Source organism: Pelophylax lessonae, assembly GCF_965119305.1.
Source record: "Pelophylax lessonae genome assembly, chromosome: 11".
Lineage (NCBI taxonomy): Eukaryota > Metazoa > Chordata > Amphibia > Anura > Ranidae > Pelophylax > Pelophylax lessonae.
This window is the reverse complement of record NC_138778.1, coordinates 72,232,041-72,250,259: the sequence shown is the minus strand read 5'-3', so window position 1 is coordinate 72,250,259 and position 18,219 is coordinate 72,232,041. Positions and strand designations below refer to the sequence as shown.

The window sequence follows — 18,219 nt, the reverse complement described above, 5'->3', positions numbered from 1 at the left end:
GCACCACTGACGCCAGATGACAGAAGGCCCAAGAGGCCCTAAGCACCCTCGTAGAACGCGCCCTAACAGGAAAACGGAGGATCCTGACCTTTAATACAAGAGGCCTGCACATCGTCTGCCTGATCCATTGGTAAAGGTCACAGCAGACGCGGCCAGCCCCTACCGAAACTATCCGTAAGGACAAACAGGGAATCCGATTTTTTGGAATGACTCAGTCACTGCCAAGTGCACCCTGATTTCCCGAACCACATCCAAAGAATGTAAGGCAATCTCTTCAGGGTGCTTAAGTTTATAACACAAGGAAAGCAACACAATGCTTTTTTTCCAAATGGAAACCAGAGACGACCTTAGAAAGGAAACTGGCAGGTATGAAGTACCACTCTATCTCCGTGAACCACCAAGGTGAACAACAAGACAGCTGCCAGCTCCGATACCCTCGGTGCAGAAGAAAAAGCCACCAAGAAAAGGCTACATTCTGGGACAATGTAAGCAGAGGAATCTCGCAAATATTTTCTGTTTAAAAAGAAAAAATGCCAGAACCAGAGATCCCAGCAAGGAACTAGGCCCTTACTCCTGACTAGGCAAAAAGAGCTAGAGCAGGAAGTGGGAGTATACCCCCTGGGATTGCCCTATGGGCATTGTCAAACTTTTTTCCACCTAGTGTCCTACTCCTATGGAGAGCAGCATAACCCAAGGGTCATGGAAGATATGGAGCTGTGAACGAAAGAGAAAAACTGTATTTTTGACTTACCGTAAAATCCTTTTGTCTAAAGTTCATTGACAGACGCAGCTTCATATCTTCTTGACCATTGGGTTATGCTGCCCCCTACAGGAGTAGGACACTAGGCAGGAAAACGCTTTACCACGCCTATGGGGCAGTCCCTGCAGGCATAACCCCACACACTCTGCTACAGCCCTCAGTTTCCTTGCAAGCAGTGTTTAGAAGACAACAACCCCATTCCACTCATAATTAGAGTGGTGGGTGCTGCGTCTGTCAATGAACTTCAGAGAAAAAATCCAGTTTTCTCTATCGTTCATTGACAGACGCAGCTTCATACTGTATCTTCTTGACCATTGGGATGTCCAAAAGCAGTATTTGCATGAGGGGTGGGAAAAACAACGCAAAAAAGAACGTGATTCCCCAAAGGCTAAATGTAGCCAATCGGGTAACAAGGAGCTCAACTAGGAACAACTGGAGCTCACTTAGAAAAAACATACACCCTCAAAGAGAAAAAAAGTTCTCTTTTAAAACAGCAGCCTGCAAAACCTTGTGGCCAAAAGAGGCGTCCGAAAATGCCAACACATCTACCTTGTCGAATTTTGTGAACCTGTGAACCGACGACCAAGTTGCCGCCTTGCAAACTTGCCACACTGACACCTGACGGCGAAAGGCCCAAGAGGCACTCAGCGCCCTAGTAGAATGCGCCTTCACTGGGAAAGGAGGAACCTGACCCTTCAGTGAATAAGCCTGAACTACCGTCTGCCTGATCCATCTGGATATGGTCATAGCAGATGCAGCCAATCCTTTATGAGGTCCTTCAGTAAGGACAAAAAGAGCGTCTGATTTTCTGAAAGACTCAGTAGCCGCCAGGTAAACCCTAATTGCCCAAACCACATCCAAAGAATGCAAAGCAATTTCTTTGGGATGCTTGGGCTTAGGACAAAGTGAAGGCAGAACAATGTCTTCATTCAAATGACAATCAGAAACTACCTTAGGAAGAAAAGACTGATTAGGTTGAAGTACCACCTTATCTCTGTGGACCACCAAATGAGGTCAGTGGCAGGACAACGCTGCCAATTCAAACACTCTGCGGGCCGAGGTGGTACCTGCCAAGAAGGCAACTTTCTGAGATAATGTAAGCAGAGGAATCTCTCGAATGTTCTCAAAAGGAGGTTTTCAGATCCAACAGAGGCAGTGGGGATTGCCTCGGAGGAGCCATATGACGCACACCCTGAAGAAAAAAGTGTGAATCAAGGCATGCGTAGCTTGAGGGCATTGAAAAAAAACAGCCAAAGTGACACTTGGCCTTTGATAGTGCCCAAAGCCAAACGCTGTTCAACCCCTTTTTGAAGAAAGGTCAAAACCCTAGCTACCGAAAACAAGCGAGCGTGCACCTTCAGCGATTCACACCATGAAATGTACAATTTCCACGTACGATGATAGATCTTCCTGGAAGTAGAATTCCTGGCCTTCAATAGCGTAGGAATCACAGAGTCAAAAAGACCTCTATCCTTCAATACCTTACTTTCAACAGCCACGCCGTTAAAGCCAGCGACTGTAAAGCACGAAGTAAGATCGGCCCTTGACACAGGAATATCTTCCCTGAAAGGAAGTCTCCAAGGAGCATCGGCGACCAACCAGGTCCGGGTACCAAAACCGGTGAGGCCAGTCTGGGGCCACCAGAAAATACCGGAACCCCTTTCACTTATATCCTGCGAAGAAGCCTCGGCAGGAGTTTTAAAGGAGGGAATACATAAATCAGCCGTTACTGACCCCAAGGAGCCACCAGTGAGTCGGTGGCATAGGCCAGAGGATCCTGGGACCTGGCTACAAACCTTGGAACTTTCTTGTTGAGATGAGGAGCAAACAGATCAACCTGGGGTGTCCCCCACCAGACACACAGGAGATGAAACATCTCCGGATGTAGGGACCACTCTCCCTGATCCAACACCTGACGACTCAGGTAATCTGCCTGCCAGTTCTCCACACCTGAGATGTGCACAGCAGAGAGAGCCAGAACAAACTTTTCCGCCCAATACTGGATCTCAGCCACCTCCTGGGCCGCCAAGACACCCTTGGTGCCCCCTTGATGATTTATGTACGCCACAGCCGTGGCACTGTCCGATTGAATTCGGACTGGACAATCTTGCAGACGAGTCGTCCAGTGTCTCAGGCAAAGCTTTATCGCTCTGAGCTCCAAGATACTTTTTGGCAGCTTGGACTCATCCACTGTCCAGGATCCCTGGGCGCAGAGCCTCCCCAGCACTCCACCCCAGCCTGACAGGCTGGCGTCTGTGGTTACCAACATCCAATACAATGGAAGGAAGGACTTGCCTTGGCGTAGTGCTGATGAGTAAAGCCACCATAGAAGAGCAGACTTTGGATCCTTGTTCCATTTGACAAGAATCTTCCTTTGTAAGGGTCTTGTGTGGAACTGAGCAAATGTAACCGCCTAAAAGGTTGATACCATCAGACCCATGGCCCGTATACAAGTCCGCTAAGAGGACAGATTGTTTGCCAACAGCAACCGGATTGCCCCCCAGCAACTTTTGCAACTTGTCCAGGGGAAGAAAGACCCTCGCCAAAGCGGAATCCAGAGTCAGGCCCAGATAATCCAGTCTCAATGAAGGTATCAGGGCAGATTTTTTTAAATTGATGTTCCAACCAAACTTTTGCAGTGTTTGGACAGTGATCGTCAAGTCACCCAACAGGGCTGAATGAGAGTCCGCCCTCAATAGGAGATCGTCCAGGGACCCCAGTACCGAAATCCCCCTTTGGCGCAGTAATGCCAACACCAGGGCCAGCACCTTGTTAAAGACTCTGGGGGCGGAGGCGAAAACCAAAGGGTAAAGCTGCAAATTCATAATGCTCCTCTCCTATAGCGAAGCGAAGAAAACGCTGCTGTCCAGCGTAGATAGGGATGTATAGATATGCTTCCTTGATATCTATAGAGGCCAAAAAGTCTCCCTGATGTAGGGATGACACTACCATTCGAATGGATTCCATTCAAAACTTCTGTACCCGCACAAAGCGGTTCAAAGCCTTGAGATCCAGAATGGGACGCACCTTGCCCTCCTTTTCTGGGCACAGCAACAGATTTGAAAAAACCCTTGAAAGTGTTCCTGAGGGGGAACCGGCACAATCACCTCTTGCGACAGCAGATCTAGTAAAAATACAAAGCAAAGAAAAGGGCGCACCAGCCTAGCGCATTATCCTCAGCGAGTTTATTAAATGAAAAATTTTAAATCAGCTACTCACAAACAATGGTGAAATTCAGGCACATCAATTCCATAAATCTGCCTCATGCCAGAGGATCAACGTCTTTCCTGGAAGCAGAGGGCTGACGCGTTTCGAGGCCGTGCCTCTTCCTCAGAGCCTCAGCCTGAGGACCAGGTTCCGAGCGCAGGAAAGGGGGTGCTGTATAGCACTTATCTTTTTTGGAATAGACAGCAGATCTAGTACTGCCTCTCATAGATCCCTTAACTGGCCTGGAGATAGGCGCAGATTGGACGGGAAGAACCTGTCCGACGGTCGAGACTGGAATTCAATCTTGTACCCATTTGTCTTGAAACAAGGAAGTCCATGGTTCCAGAAAGAAGTGAAAACGTCCCCCCACCCCAGAAACGGGTGAGGGCACCACTTCAAGCAGACAAGGATTTGTCTGCAGATCCGGACTGGCCTGTCTTCGGTTTACCTGACCATGTCTTTTTGGAACCCCCAGAAGGCCTGAATGGCTTTCCTTTTTTCTTGCAACCCGGAGGTACGAAAGGGCCGCCTATGAGCAGTAAAAGAAGGCCCCCCCGTCTAGTACATGGTGCCTTGCCCTTAGAGGATTGAGGGAGAAGAGTACTCTTCCCACCCGTAAGGCCTTTGATCAACTCATCCAGGGAGGATCCAAACAGGGGAACAAGGGAAGGTCAGAAAGAGCCTTTTTGGAAGCCTGGTCCGCAGACCAGCTCTTTAACCACACCATGCGTCTAATAGCAATTCCCACCGCAGACACTCTGGCCACCAGGGGAGCCGCATCCAGCGATGCATCACATAGATACAGCAGGGCTTGAGTCATTTGGAGCTCAATCAGCCCCAGAGAGAGCTGTTCTGTTTCCAAGTGACCTTTAAGTAACTTCACCCATTCAGTGATGGTCTGTGACACCAGGGTGGTCACAAATATTGGTTTCAATATTGAGCCCGCTAACACATGTAAATGGCGGGAAAGAGACTCAATCCGTCTATCTACGGGGGCCGTAACGGCCAGGGATTCTTCCACTGGCACCACAGTAGACTTATCAACCTTTGGTGGAACTGTCCACTGAGTGGAATCCGCATCCGCCCGATTTCCGGGATTTGGGGCTGCCAAAAGACACCTGCGTTCCTGACGCTGTAGACTCATCCGCCATTTTTAAAGTTTCTCACACTGAAACTATAAGTGCTAATAGTTTCAGTGCGTGAAACTTTAAAAATGGCGGACATGTCCTCTTCACCCTCAGAATGCGATGACACAGATCCACCAAGGTGGGGTGCGTCTGCGGCAGCCATATCTGCCTCAGAATCTGTAGATACTACAGAGGGAGGCGAAGGCAAAGGGCGCTTATGGCTAGTGGCACTTTTTAACACTAAATACACTTTTGACACCAGGCTTTCCAAAACTACTGTAAATGCAGACAGGGGGTGCAACCCAGAGGGTCCCGCAGCTGCACTGAGGGGGTCTGTAGGTGAAATTTTGTCCTGGGGCTCCATTTACACTGAAAATAAAAAGATGCTGTGTCACATTTTAAAAAAGTCGCAAAAACGCGATCGCACCGCTGCACTAGCAGTACTGCAAGTCCCAGTCTAACGAAGTCTGTCAGAAGTATGAGTGAGGAATACCTACAAGGGACCCCAAAAGCATTACCAAACCGATCAGGAGGCTTTCAGGAACGTTCTGTGCAGCAGAACGAAACGATCTGACACAGGAAATAAAAAAGCACCTAGGTCATGCCTAGAGTCTTTAGTGTCTCTCTTTGCCGTCCAGCGATTGTGGACTACAAGAAAATGGCCACCCCATGCATTCCTATGGGGAACTATCAAAAAATGGCTGCCCATGCATTGCAATGAAGAAACATTTAACAGAGCAAAAAAGTCTACAGGACCCCCCAGGGGGGTCAACAGACAAAAGGCATCGGAGGGTCCCCAGAAGGAGACCCCACCAGAACAGACGCTTCCCCGCAGAACCGCCACAGCGGCCGCAAAACACCCGCCCCCCCAGAGGTAGGAACCTGCTTGGGAGGGGGGGAAACAGCTGAGGGGGCCTGGTTTGCCCAAGAGGCCGGGGGGAAATCGAGGGATACCTGAGAGTCCAACTATTCCATGGAGGGAGCCCATTTCCCCCCCGAAACCAACAGAGAATTGGGGGGACACTTACTCATCATAACACGATATCAGGTGAGCGCTGCTCCGAAAAGAATACCTCCCAACAGGGGTGGGGGTGCTGCCAGCCAGGGGATACACTGTGACTCAGGGCATCCCAGGTCGCTTGTGTCCCAGCGAGACGGTCCAACGGGGCTCTGGCGTGGTGAGGCCTAGTGCTGGACTACAACCTGCGCACACTGGCTGGCCAGGCTGGGAGACCATAAGGATCTAGCATATCCAGTCCGAAAACCCGGCCAGCTATTGCTTGTAGTTCTCCAGGAACTCTAACTAAAAGAAAATAAATTACAAAAAGGTTCCCAAAAAAATAACAGCTAAGACCGAAGTCCCAGCAGGGAACTAGGTCCTACTCCTAAACTAGGCAGAAACAAACTGAGGGCTGTAGCAGAGTGTGTGGAGTTATGCCTGCAGGGACTGACCCATAGGCGTGGTAAAGCTTTGTCCTGCCTAGTGTCCTACTCCTGTAGGGGGCAGCATAACCCAATGTTCAAGAAGATATGAAGCTGCTTCTGTCAATGAACGATAGAGAAATGCAATTTTCTTTATCGTACATCATGGGACACAGAGAAATCTATAATCATGACTATGTGGGATGCCACAAAGCAATAAACTTAGAGGGGTGGGAGACACCACAATAATCACTGCCATAAATCCAAAAAGGATCTACTCCGCCGTTTGGAAGACACTGTGGCCAAAGACATTATCCTCTGCGGCTCGGACATCCACCTGGTAAAACCTTGTGAAGGCATACACCGAAAACCATGTAGCAGCCTTGTATACATGAGCCACTGACGCCTGATGGCGGATAGCCCAAGAGGACCCCACACTCCTGGTAGAGTGCACTCTCACCAAAAAGGGTGAGACCTTACACTCTAAACTATAGGTTTGAATAATTTAACTGGTGGATCTGGTGTGAAATAGTTGACTTGGATGCCGCCTGCCCTTCCTGGGCCCTACTGGCTGCAAAAACCAGGATTCCTGATCTGTGTCGACAAACTCAAGTAAATCCTGCCCGCCCAAACTACATTCAGAGTATGCAGTGTTCCTTCCCCTACTGACTGTGGAAAAGGAAAACAGAAAAGCAAGATACTGTGCTGATTCAAGTGAAAACTAGAAACCACTCTAGGCAAGATGGATGAGGATGCAACATCACGTCATCATGATACAAGACCAGGAACAGGTCCTTACAGGAAAGAGCCGCTGGCTTTAGGGAGCTTCCATGACAGGGCCTGGGAATCTTATTTGTATTTCGCACTGGGTTTACCACGGACAGTCCCACCTATTAGGCCACCTTTCTGTCCTTGGGACTTCAACTTGGTTTTGGCTGTTCTTACACAGGCCACAATTTGAACCAATTCAAGAGACTCAGTTAGTCCTTTGACTCAGAAGGTGGCTTCTTTTGCTACTATCACTTCGGCAGGAGGAGTGGCAGAGTTGGCGGCTCTTTCCTGTAAGGAGCTGTTCCTGGTCTCGTGGTCTCGTCTCAAACCCGGAAACCAGTGCGTTATGTTGTATGTAGCCTAAGCTACATACAGTTAATACAGCACATCCCTCACATATTGATGAAGACCATAGTTAATTTGGGCCAGCTTGGCCCAAATGAACTATGTAAAGTGTATCAAAAGCTGGAGTTCAGCTTTAAAGACATGGCAACTGATCAGGTCTCAAGCTTCCAAAAGCTCAGTTTGCACCTTGTACGAAATCCTCTTTCAGTGGTATCACTCTTTGGGTGAGTTGCATACCAGGATCCTCCCTCCCTTTCCTTAATCACTCCTTCCTTCCCAACTTTTTTTTTGTTTTTTTTAAATTTCTTTTATAACTGGTACAAGGCTGGCCATAGACGGTGCAAAAATCGCTCATGATTCACCCATCATTACAGTTAGTGTTGATGGGGGAATACCCGGCCAGGAGAACACAAAGTAATTACTGCTAGTGGCCATAGCCACTGGCGATAATCGCATGAAATTTCTGACAGGCTGGTTGTACCCAAGTTTATCGATCGATCAACTTGGTACAATCAGCCTGTCCATACATGATTCGAATCTTGCCCTGTCCCTGCCGAGATCTGAACCGTCTATGGCTGGCTTAAGATTCTATCTTAGAGATCATTTGCTCATTGTTCTGTTGGGAGCTAAAGCCGTGATTGAATATTGCTAGAGCCAATCTTAGTGATATACTATCGAGTGGCTTAATCTCACGAATTTCTCATGTTGAATAATTTATCAGTTGTACACGCTCTGGTATCTTTGCACTATGATTGTCCTGCACATTTTTCTCTTATGTATAAAATAAAAAAAATAAAAAAATGAATAAAGTCAGTTTAAAAAAAAAAAAAAAAAAGAAAGCACAGGAGGAGATCACTCTAGTGATTAGAGTTGTAATTTATCTTGCGATGGTGAACTTAGAAGAGGGGTGTCCCTTCCAAAGTCCTGAGAACAGGACAAATAATCCATCCGTCTGTTGTTTTGTCAGGACTGAAAGAACCAAGTTGAGATCCCAAGAAAGCACAGGGTGCATACAAGCGCTGGAAAAACCTGCTTAGACTGTTCCTCGGTATCACTGTCTCATGCATAGTTTACTGCTATCACTACCAGTTGAGCATTGTCCCCATTTCAAAGCAAAAAAATAAAATACTGTAACTCATGCTATGAGAAGCAGATAACATTCTGTTGTACATTCTGTAGTAAACAGATGCAGTAAATAGATGCATAGTACTGTTTAACCACTTAAGCCCCGGAGGAGTTGGCTGCTAAAGGACCAGGGTTTTTTTTGCGACTTTAACGGACAATTGCGCGGTCGTGCGACGCTGTACCTAAACGAATTTGACGTCCTTTTTTTCCCACAAACAGAGCTTTCTTTTGGTGGTATTTGATCACCTGTGCGATTTTTTGATCACGCGCTATAAACAAAAAAAGAGCGTAAATTTTGCAAAAATAACTATTTTTCACATTTTTTTATATGAAATTCCCCCCAAAAAAAAGTAAAAATCAAAATTTTTTAACATTTTTCGGCCAATTTGTTTTATGCTACCCATGTTTGGTAAAAAAAAAAAATCGCAAAAAGCATATTTTGATTGGTTTGCGCAAAAGTTATCGCGTTTACTAACAAAGGGAAAGATTTTTGTCATTTTTGGTGTTTTTTTTTTTAACGCATAATGGCGGCGATCTGCGATTTTTTTTTCGGTACTGCGACATTGCGGCGGACAGATCGGACCCTTGACTGACATTTTTGACACTTTTGGGGGTACCAGTGACATTACTGCAGTAATCAGTGCTATACATATGCACTGTTACTGCAAAAATGACACTGGCAGGGAAGGGGTTAACTTTATTGGACAGGGAGGGGTTAAGTGTGTCCTAGGGGCGTGTTTCTAACTGTGTAGGGACATTCCTATTGGTGTAAAAGCAAAGATCAACCGTTCTACATAGTAGAACGGTCAGATCTTCACTTTTACACAGGGAGAACTGACAGGCAGCTTGTTTACACAAGCTGCTCTGTCTTTCTCCCTTCACAGGAGCGATCGCAGTGTGACCGACGGACATCGAGTCCGCCGGTCACACGCACTGACTTGTCTGTGAACGAGCCGATAGGCTCGCAAGTCAGTGACAGGCGAGTGACGTACCGATACGTCACTCTGCCTGGCCGGGGCTGACCGCCGCAGTATATAGTCGTGCGGCGGTCGGCAACCGGTTAAAAAACGGTTTTGGCAAAAAAAAAAAAAATTTTGTTTCCAGTTTTTGTCAATTGTTTCGTTTATAAGAAAAAAAGATGAGCATGGTATGTATTAAAAGAGTGTACCAAAATAAAACAAAAATGTAAAAATTATTTTTGTAGCAAATTAGTCATATTGAAATTTAACTGATGCGAACTGCATTAATTGAAGTAGGATGAGGCTAATAATTTGGCCTGGGCTTCAATGACCAGTTAATGCCAAGAGAAAATGTACCAACCTTGCAGAGGTGCCTAAATCACAAGACCTGCTATACAGAATTACAAATCTGTTATCAGATAAACATTTTGTTACCATTACTACTCTCTGCAATCTGACCTCAACCACACTATTGCACCTCTAACCCTGTATGCCACATAATCAGACTCACCATCAGTGAAGAGGGGCTCAGGCAGTTTTCGGAAAAAAGATTTAAGCAGACTACTGACCACATTCAAATCTTGCCATCGCTGAAACCAAAATATAGATCACATCGTTAATTATGTCTTAAAAATTAAATTATATTTCTTTATATATAAAACCTTAGCCTGGTACCCACAGGTGCACTTAAACATACACCCATGTGACAGCCATGTTCGCCTACACAGGTGGATGCACAGGTGTTCTGGGTATCCCTGTGCAGGCAGTCTATTCAAGTCAATTGTGATGCAGCAGCTGCATGGATAGAGCCACTGCTCCCAATTTGACAGTTGTGTGCATTTAGGGACCTGCACGGATATCAAGATGACATGAACGAGACTGCCTGCATGGGGATGCACGAAACGCCTGTGCATCCCATTTTGTGCAAACATGACCCTCACACAGCTGTAAGCTTAAAATCATCCGTGTAAATTAGGTGCTAATGACAAAAATGTTATGATTTGTAATAAAACAAACAAGATCAGACATCTCATTTCACCATTGTAGTAAATGTATTATTTTACATTAAAGCACAACTCTAGTCAAATAAGAACCTCACATTTGGCTACCAATCTTGCTTCCTTTAGACAAGATGGCTGCCTCACCTAAGTGCATTAAGTCCCCAGGAAGAAAAGTGCTACAGAAATACAAATTAAAGTTTAGGTCTCTGCAAAGTAAAATAAAATAAAATAAAACATTCTGTATATTTCTATAATACATGCACAGCTTCCCACATGTTATACCTTTACATTTTTGGCAACTGTTGATCTATCTGAATTGAGTGTACATCTAACTTCCTGTGGCTAACACCACCGTGCCAAACAAAAGAGTTGACATCCCAACCAGCATGGCCTGACCTGCATGTTGGACTACAAAACTCCACATAACCCTACCCATCTCCACATGCAAACATTGGCTTATTTTCAAACCAAAGCTGCTTCATCGACTCCCAAGCACCTGTCCACAAACTCCATAGGGAAAGGGCTCTTGGAAGATGTGGTTTAGGGGTGTGCTGACTTTAATAGGAACTAACCTCACAGCAGCTGTCCCTGCAAAAAAAAAAAACTGCCTGACAAATCCATTAACAAACAGGGAGTAGTAAAAGCTATTCTCACTAAAGTAATACAGTAAAAAGAGAAAAGAAAATACTGGGACATGCTCTAGGAGGGGGTTTGGGAGTAAAGTTGGGAGTAATATTGGATAATGCTTGGAAATACAGTTTAAAGTTGAGCTCCAGCCTCCTTCAGAAAAAATGAAAACAGTAGCTGCTGACTTTTAATATTTGGACACTTACCTGTCCACGAATCCAGCGGCGTCTTGACCCGAACCAATTTTTCAAATTGGCTCTCAGGTGATGCTGCCACCGCCATCTCAGCTAAGGGAAAATGACAGTGAAGCCTTGTGGCTTCACAGCCAGTTCCCTACTGCACACTGCGCTTTGTGAATGGCCGGGCGGTGGGGGAAGGAGGAGGGGGGTCAAACACCGGGGCTTAGCTACATTTTATACATAAATCCAACCACTAGAATCTCATCATCTTTAACCCTTTCAAAATCAAAACATTCATCACCAGATTAACTTTAGTATGCAGCAGTTTAGGCAACAAAAAACCTGTTAACCTGTTTGCATATCAAAATGATTTTCACACCAATTTTTAGCACATGTAAAATCTCCATTCAATATATTGTTTTTAAACTTAATATCAAAGAAATTGTCAAAATAAAATAAAAAAAAAATGCAGTTGTATTTTGCATTAAGCAACACTAATTGTATAAAATTATTACAAATAATAATATGAAATCATTTTATCCTGTATTTCTTGAGTACAGGGATAGGATATTCGATTTCAGGATATCAAGCATTTGCCAGTACTTTGCTTATAGTGCAAAAGCTGTAATTATTTAGAAAAATTGTATTTGGAGGGACAAACAGACCTCTACAGGCTAGACAATGGTACCCTGACTGCCATTAGGTATCAGGATGAAATCCTTGGACCCATGCTCAGACCCTATGCTGGTGGAGTGGGTTCTGGGTTCCTCCTGGTGCACCACAATGCCCAGCCTCATGTGGCGAGAGTATGCAGCCATTTCCAAGAGGATGCAGAAAATTATACCATTGAATGGCCCCCACGCTCGCCTGGCCTCAATCCAAAAGAACACCTCTGCGACTAATGCTTCATATCTTCTTGACCATTGGGTTATGCTGGCCCCTACAGGAGTAGGACACTAGGCAGGAAAAAACTTCACCACACCCTGCAGGCATAACCCCACACACTCTGCTGCAGCCCTCAGTTTCATTGCAAGCAGTGTTTAAAAGACAACAACCCCATTCCACTCATAATTAGTGGAGCGGGTGCTGTGTCTGTAAATGAACTTCATAGAAAAGGATTTTACAGTAAGTAAAAGTCCCAAAGCAGTATTAGCATGAGGGGTGAGAAAAAACAACGCAATGAAGAACAAAATTTTCCAAGGCTAAACTTAGCCAACCAGGCAACAAGGAGCTCAACCAGGAACAACTGGTGCTCACCTAGAAAAAACATACACCCTCAAAAGAGAAAAAAGTTTTCTTTCAGACAGTAGCCTGAAAAACCTTGCGGCCAAAAGAGGCATCCAAAGATGCCAACACATCTACCTTGTAAAATTTGTGTGCACTGACAACCAAGTTGCCGTCTTACAAACTTACTTGCCTGATGGCGAAAAGCCAAAGAGGCACTCAGCGCTTGAGTAGAATGCACCTTCACCAAGAAATCAGAATCCTGACCCTTTAGTGAATAAGTCTGAACCACCGTCTGCCTGATCCATCTGGATATGGTTGCAGCAGACACAGCCAATCCTTTACAAGGTCCTTTGGTAAGGACAAAAACAGTGTCTGATTTCCTGAAAGATTCAGTAGCCGCTACGTAAACTTTAATTGCCCGAACCATATCCAAAGAATGCAAAGCAAATTCCTTGGGATGCTTGGGACAGAGTGAAGGCAGCACAATGTCGTCATACAAATGGAAATCATAAACCACCTTAGGAAGGAACAACTGATTAGGTCGAAGAACAACCTTATCTCTGTGGACCACAAGATAAGTGAGCGTCAGGACAACGCCGCCAATTCAAACACCCTGCAGGCAGAAGTGATAGCCACCAAAAAGGCTACCTTCTGAGATAACGTGAGCATCAACGGCCCCCAAAGCGCGCCATGCGGCCTGCAGGACCCCCAGGGGGGGTCCTCAGACAAGAGGTATCAGAGGGTCCCCAGGAGGAGACCCCACCAGGACAGATGCCCACCCGCAGAAACGCCACAGCGGCTGTGATATATCCGTCCCCCAGAGGTAGGAACACGCAATGGAAAGGGGGGGAAACAACTGAGGGGGGCCTGGTATGTCTGAAAAGCCAGGGGAATCGAGGGATACCCGAGGGTCCGACTATTCCATGGAGGGGGCCCACGTCCACCCAGAGACCGCCAGAGAGTTGGGGGGACATTTTACTCACCATACCAAGGTATCAGGTGGGCGCCACTCCTAACAGACTACCTCCCACCCGGGGTGGGGATGCTGCCAGCCAAGGGGTACGCTGCGACTCCCAGGTCGTTTACGTCCCAGCGAGATGGTCCACTCGCAGACTCATCCCCGTCCAACGGTGCTCTGGCGTGGCGACTATAACCTGCTCCCACTCGCTGGCCAGGCTGGGAGACCTTAAGGATCTAGAATATCCAGTCCGAAACCCATCCGGTTGTTGCTTGTAGTTCTCCAGGAACTCTAACTAGTAAACAATTAAACATAAAAAAGTTTCCCAAATTGAATAGCTAAGACCGAAGTCCCAGCAGGGAACTAGGTCCTACACCTAAACTAGGCAGAAACAAACTGAGGGCTGTAGCAGAGTGTTTGGGGTTATGCCTGCAGGGACTGCCCCATAGGCATGGTAAAGTTTTTTCCTGCCTAATGTCCTACTCCTGTAGAGGGGCAGCATAACCCAGTGGTCAAGAAGATATAAAGCTGCGTATGTCAATGAACGATAGAGAAAAGTACAATTTTAGAGTTTGCAGATGACACCAAGCTATGAAGTAGAATTATGTCCTTATAGGAGGTTTCCAATTTACAAGTCAACCTCAATTGACTATTTAATTGGGCAACTATGTGGCAAATGAGGTTTAATGTTGACAAACGTAAAGGTTTGCACTTAGGGGCAAAAAACATGCATGCATCATACATACAAGGAGGAGAACAGCTGGGAGAGTCAATAGTGGAGAAGGATCTGGGTGTTCTGGTAGATCATGAACTTAAAGTGATTGTAAAGTCTTGTTTTTTTTTTTAAATTAAAATAACAAACATGTTATATTTACCTGCCCTGTGTAGTAGTTTTGCACAGAGCAGCCAGCTACTCCTCTTCTCGGGTCCCTAAATGGAACTCCTGGCCCCTCCCTCCTGTCGAGAGCCCCTACAGCAAGCAACTTGCTATGGGGGCACCCGAGCCGAGCTGCAGCTCCCTGTGTCCATTCAGACATGGAGCTGCGGTTCAGCCCTGCCCCCTTTCTCTCCTCATTAGCTGAGTTTGATTGACAGCAGTGGGAGCGAATGGCACCACTGCAGTGTTTCAGCCAATCAGGAAGGAGAGTCTCGGACAACCTAGGCATTCGTGGACATCGCTGCATCTCAGGTATTAGGGGGGCTGCTGCACAGAGAAGGCTTTTTTTCTTAATGCATAGAATGCAATAAGATAAAAAAAATAAACTTCTGACTTTACAATCACTTTATTACCACTATGCAATGCCAAGCTACAGTTCCGAAAGCTAGCAAAATGCTTTCTTGTATTAAAAGAGGCATAGACTCCAGAGAGAGACTTTTGCCCTGTTCAAATTATTCGTAAGACCTCTGGACCTTTTGTTTTCCTCTGGATAGGGTTGAGTATATAGAGGTTTTCTATTTGTCTAACTGTGTAACTATGCTTTTGCTCACTGACTTGTTTGTAGATTGTGCAGCAGAAGATCCTGCTAAGTATTTCAGGTATTCTTTTACAGTACATTTTATGGCAACATAGCATAGTATCCTTGCATAGTTTTTGGTCAGCTCTTCCATTAATAATAATGCATGAGAAAGGCTGAACTGCATGCAGTGTATAATTACATCATGCATGCTCACCATGACATGTCAGCTGTGAACCATCTTTTGATTTTCTTGTATATCAAATGGCATACCTAGATCTATTACACTAATCTGTGTGGTTCTGGAGAAAACAACAAAATATGTAATCCCTAAAAACACATGCTACTTTCCACTAAAAAAGTTTGGAGTGTGTATGTGTGCTCCCTGTAAGGCTGAATTCATTGCTGATCCACTCACCTGGTCTTGCATGCTGGTCTCACATAATCCCTTGTTGAGCTGTTCTTGCAGGCTGCTCACTACTGCATTATTTCCAGGGACACGATATATGCCTAGGTACTCCAGACCTTTCTCTTCCACCAACGTGCAACACAACTCCACAATAAGAGGAACACCCTGTGAATAACACAATGTGGTCTTTATAAGCGATGTCTCCACAATATATAACTGAAAGCAGATGACTAGAATACTTAACCAGCTTAATAATTAAATCAATCAGTAAAACACTCTGCACGGGACAAACTGTCAATAGAGCATGGCAAGGACTGCAATAACACTTAAGCGCTGGCCATAAACTATACAGGCTGCACAATCACCTTTAGAATACCTTCGTAGTGTAATGGCCTACCTAATCTATCCAATATACAGTATATCCAATTAAGCAGGGAAATTTGATAATCTGCATTTTCCAAAAAAATGCCTAAAATGCCATGTCTACACTGAAGAAAGTTTCCCAAAAGTAACAGTTTCCTGTACCTTAAAAAAACAAGAAAAATGGGATTTTTAACTTACCGTAAAATCCATTTCTCTGATGTTCATTGACGGACACAGCTCCTCATCTTCTTGACTATGTGGGTTATACTGCCCCCTACAGGAGTAGGACACTAGGCAGAAAAGAACTTGACTACGCCTATGGGGCAGTCCCAGGGGGTATACTCCCACTCTCTGCTATAGGTACTCCATTTTGTTACAAGCAGTAACAAAAGAGAAAAGTCAGAAGAGAAAAATCCAACTCCATAGAGGAGTGGGTGCTGTGTGTCAATGAACATCAGAGAAATGGATTTTACAGTAAGTAAAAAATCCCATTTTCTCTTTCGTTCATTGACGGACACAGCTCCTCATCTTCTTGACTACGTGGGACGTCCCAAAGCAGTGGCAAACATGAGGGGAGGGGGAGGGGGGTGGGAAGACAGATAAAAAATACTTCCCAAGGCTAAACATAGCCAACCAGGTAACATGGAGCTCATCCATAAAACAACTGGAGCGCGCCTAAAAAAAAATTTAAATTAAAACGCCCTCAAAAAGGACCAAGTCCTCTAAACAGCAGCCTGCAAAACCTTGTGGCCAAAGGAAGCATCCCCAGATGCCAACACATCCATCTTATAAAACTTTGTGAACGTGTGCACAGGCGACCAGGTAGCCTCCTTGCAAACCTGCATCAGTGACGCCTGATGACAGAAGGGCCAAGTAGAGTGTGCCTTAACAGAAGGAGGAACCTGACCCTTAATGGAATAAGCCTGAACCACATTCTGCCTGATCCATTTGGAAATGGTCACAGCAGAAGCAGCCAACACTTTGCAAGGTCCATCCATGAGGACAAATAGTGGAGTCTGACTTTGTAAAAGTTGCCAGGTAAACCCTTATTGCCCGAACCACATCCAGGAAATGAAAGGCAATTCTTAGTATTCTTAGGCCCGGGACAAACAGAGGGCAACACAATGTCTTCATTCAAATGAAAATTAGAGACGACTTTTGGAAGGAATGACGGACATGGAGAAGAACCGCCTTATCCCTGTGAATCACCAGGTAAGGCAAATGACAAGACATCGCCGCCACCTCCGACACCCTGCACGCAGAAGTAATAGCCACCAAAAAGGCCACCTTCTGAGACAACGTAAGCAGGGGAACCTCCCAAATGTTTTCAAAGGGAGGCTTCTGAAGAACTGACAACACCAATTTGAGGTCCCACGGCGGCAATGGAGACCGCACTGGAGGAACCAAGTGTCTCCCTCCATGGAGAAAGGTATGCACCAAGTGTGTGGCCAACAGACATTGAAAGAAAACTGCCAAAGCCGAAAACTGGCCCTTGATGGTACTCAAGGCCAGGCGCTGCTCAACCCCTCGTTGGAGGAAAGCCAAGATCCGAGTCAACGAAAAGGAGCGAGGTTGAACCCTGAGGTATTCACACCACACAAAAGTATGTCTTCCAAGTACCATGGAAAGTCTTCCTAGAAGTAGATTTTCTAGCTTTTGACAGCGTAAGAATCACTGAATCAGACAACCCTTTATCATTCAGCACCTGGCTTTCAACAGCCAAGCCCTCAAAGTCAGGGACTGTAAAGCAGGATGGAAGATTGGCCCTTGCGACAACAGATCTTCCCTGAGAGGAAGTCTCCAAGAAGCATCAGCGACCAGCCGTACCAGATCGGCGTACCAAGACCAGAAAGGCCAGTCTGGAGCCACTAGGATGACCGGAATCCCTTCTGCCTTGATCCTGCGCAGGAGTCTCGGCAGAAGCTTTAGCGGTGGAAAAGCATAAATCAGACAATACCGACTCCAAGAAGCCACTAATATGTATGTGGCGTAGACTAGAGGATCCCAGGTATGTGCCACAAACCTCTTCACTTATCTGTTGATACGAGAGGCCAACAGATCCACCTCGAGAGTACTTCACTGGAGACACAATTGATGAAACGCCTCCAGGTGAAGTGACCATTCCCCCTGATCCAACGCCTTTCGACTGAGGTAATCCGCCTGCCAATTTTCCACACTTGGAATGTGCACAGCAGAGAGGGCTGGAATGAATCATTCTGCCCACCTTGGAATACCGGCTACTTCCCGAGCTGCCAGGACACTTCTCATGCCCCATTGGTGATTGA

General features: G+C 45.9%; 1 protein-coding gene across 1 annotated transcript in view; it reads right to left on the bottom strand.

Annotated features, from left to right (window-relative positions):
• ARHGAP23 (Rho GTPase activating protein 23) overlaps positions 1-18,219 on the bottom strand; it is a 247,147-nt gene that overhangs the window by 58,650 nt on the left and 170,278 nt on the right. Inside the window, exons 16-17 of the mRNA XM_082271434.1 lie at positions 15,581-15,736; positions 10,228-10,306 (exon numbers count right to left, since the gene is read on the bottom strand). Of these exons, the coding sequence (XP_082127560.1) occupies positions 10,228-10,306; positions 15,581-15,736 (235 nt within the window). The remainder of the gene's footprint in view (positions 1-10,227; positions 10,307-15,580; positions 15,737-18,219) is intronic.